Raw genomic sequence first — 2726 nt, 5'->3', positions numbered from 1 at the left:
AGGAGGGGGGGGGGGGGAGGAGGGGGGGGGGAGGAGGAGGAGGAGGAGGGGGATGAAGGGGTGCTGCTTGATCATGACATCAGCACAGTAAGAGTGTGTGACTGACATCAGCACAGTAAGTGTGTGTGCTGCTTGATCATGACATCAGCACAGTAAGAGTGTGTGACTGACATCAGCACAGTAAGTGTGTGTGCTGCTTGATCATAGATCAGCACAGTAAGTGTGTGTGCTGCTTGATCATAGATCAGCACAGTAAGTGTGTGTGCTGCTTGATCATAGATCACCACAGTAAGTGTGTGTGCTGCTTGATCATGACATCAGCACAGTAAGTGTGTGTGCTGCTTGATCATAGATCAGCACAGTAAGAGTGTGTGCTGCTTGATCATGACATCAGCACAGTAAGTGTGTGTGCTGCTTGATCATAGATCACCACAGTAAGTGTGTGTGCTGCTTGCCTAGCTGTTGCATTGGGTCTGTGGTCAGACTGGATGGTTAGATCTCCCCAGTTTTACCCAGACGGAGGCTCCAGCAAAAGAATCCTAACAGTCCATCTCTCTCTCTCTCTCTCTCCCTCTCTGCAGAGGAGTTACCTGAAGCGACTGGAAGAGTTGCGGCAGGTGCTTGAAAACTCGGACTTCTTCCGATCACACGAGGTGAGGCTCTGATTGGAGTGTGTTTTCCAAGTCTGTGCGTCTATATTTCATGCGTTCATTTGTTTGTTTGTTTTTTTCATGCGCTTATTTTTGTTTGTTTTTTTCATGCGGTTATTTTTTTTTTTTTTTTTTTTTATGCGTTTGTTTGTTTCATGCATTTATTTGTGTGTGTTTGTTTCATGCATGTATTGTGTGTCCTTGTTTCATGTGTTTGTTTGCTTGTATTTGTTTCATGCGTTTGTGTTTATATGTGTTTTTCATGCATTTGTTTGTCTTCATTTGTTTGTTGGCGTTTGTTTCATGTGTTCCTTGTTTGTGTTTGTTTGTTTTATGCATTTGTTTTTGTGTTTGTTTGTTTTATGCATTTGTTTGTTTGTTTGTTTGTTTGTTTGTTTGTCCCTAGGTGGTGGGCAGCTCCCTGCTGTTCATACACGACCGCACGGGTCGGGCCGGCGTGTGGATGATCGACTTCGGCAAGACGCGGCCCGTAGCTCCGCCCCTCACGCTGGACCACCGCACGCCGTGGCGGGAGGGCAACCGCGAGGACGGCTACCTCTGGGGCCTGGACAACTTCATCACCATGCTGACCAGCATGCTGCCGGCCCTCACAGAGTGAGCAGGGCCCAGGATGGGGGGGCCTCAGGGCCCAGGATGGGGGGGGGGGCCTCACAGAGTGAGCAGGGCCCAGGATGGGGGGGGGGGGGGGGGGGGGCCTCACAGAGTGAGCAGGGCCCAGGATGGGGGGGGGCCCTCACAGAGTGAGCAGGGCCCAGGATGGGGGGGCCTCTGTGTAGAAGATGTTTGGGACCATGAAGCCTTTTTTATAAGACGGACTGTTAAATATGGTGCAGTTCATAACGTGGGTGTGGCCTGTGTCTTCTCCCTCTTGGTTGTTGCTCCAAATGAGTGTTGTGTTTTGAGATACTCATGTTGCATTGAGACAAAGTGGGCCGCCCAATTGCATTTGTATGATTTGTGTGCAGTGAATGCAAAAGCAAAGTCTAGACTACTTTTAGTGGGTCACTATCTTAGTCCAGCTGACTCCCATTTTATCTCTGAATTTGTACTGTTGATATGCAAATAATGAATTTGAAAAAGAAAAGGGCTGTACGATAAGCATATATATTTTTTTTTTCTTTTTGTGACGAATTTCTTGACATGCAACCAAAAACTGTGACCATTTATGCAAATTGATAATGCACAAATATCATGCCTTTGTATACACAGTACTTCTACATTATCCTAGTGTTCTATGTTCTCTTGAGTAGGTAGAGTGAATTTGCCTGTCAACATTCCAGCTTGATTGGTTTTCCCATTCTGAAGTGATGCTGTGTCCCTGTTAGCTGGACAGTTGGGCTTTATTTGTCTTTTTTAAATACTGCGGTTGGTAGTCTTCGCTTGAGCTTTTCCACCTGGCCCTTTGGTGAACATCTCAGAGATGCTGTGACCAGATCAAAAGCACAAAAGAGTTTCACACAGTGGATTTGAAGTGGTGTTCACTACTGTATCAACTCAATAAATATCCACTAAGCTTTGTTTGTGTCTGTTTATGTTTTGGGTCTCACTGGATTAGGCTCTTGTCTATGGGGTGTTCTACAAGCAAGTTAGACATATCGGGACTACACAAAGCCTTAACTCGATGTACTAAGTGATACTACGATAGCAATTATGGGATATATTTGTAAAACTAGACTTTCAGCTCAGATATGTGCACGTTTTCGGTGTTGGGATGATGTTGGCCAATCATAAAAAATGGAGACCCACAAGACCGCCTATATTAAAAATACGATTACTTCCGCAATTATAAGAGATAGCATAATCTAGGGTGGTAATTTTTAGTGTCTAGCCTATACCATCAAATAAATTGGTGGTCATCAGATATTGTATGGTGTGCACGCCCATAGTAGTGGCATATTTGCATCCACAACACTGTTAAAAGCACCTGCGAGATCCAAAATGTTTGGAGAAGTGGAGCTCCACCTGTAAGATATATGACAGAATCTTACACATGAGATATCTTCATTTTTCAAGATTACTGATCGGTAAGGCGGTAGTATTACACAATTTGAGCTA

The 2726-nt window shown here is 45.0% G+C and overlaps 1 protein-coding gene across 3 annotated transcripts in view; it reads left to right on the top strand.

Moving 5' to 3' along the window:
* itpkca (inositol-trisphosphate 3-kinase Ca) overlaps window positions 1–1290 on the top strand; it is an 8041-nt gene extending 6751 nt beyond the window's left edge. For all 3 annotated transcript variants that reach the window (XM_062535899.1, XM_062535898.1, XM_062535897.1), the window contains exons 6-7: window positions 582–653; window positions 1057–1290. In XM_062535899.1, coding sequence (XP_062391883.1) covers window positions 582–653; window positions 1057–1269 — 285 coding nt within the window. In that variant the 3' untranslated portion in view covers window positions 1270–1290. The remainder of the gene's footprint in view (window positions 1–581; window positions 654–1056) is intronic.
* Window positions 1291–2726: the final 1436 nt, after the last annotated feature.

The sequence above is a fragment of the Sardina pilchardus genome, chromosome 5 (genome assembly GCF_963854185.1).
Source record: "Sardina pilchardus chromosome 5, fSarPil1.1, whole genome shotgun sequence".
Taxonomy (NCBI): Eukaryota; Metazoa; Chordata; class Actinopteri; order Clupeiformes; family Clupeidae; genus Sardina; species Sardina pilchardus.
The sequence above is the reverse complement of the archived record's forward strand: the minus strand, read 5'-3'. Positions and strand labels throughout refer to the sequence as shown.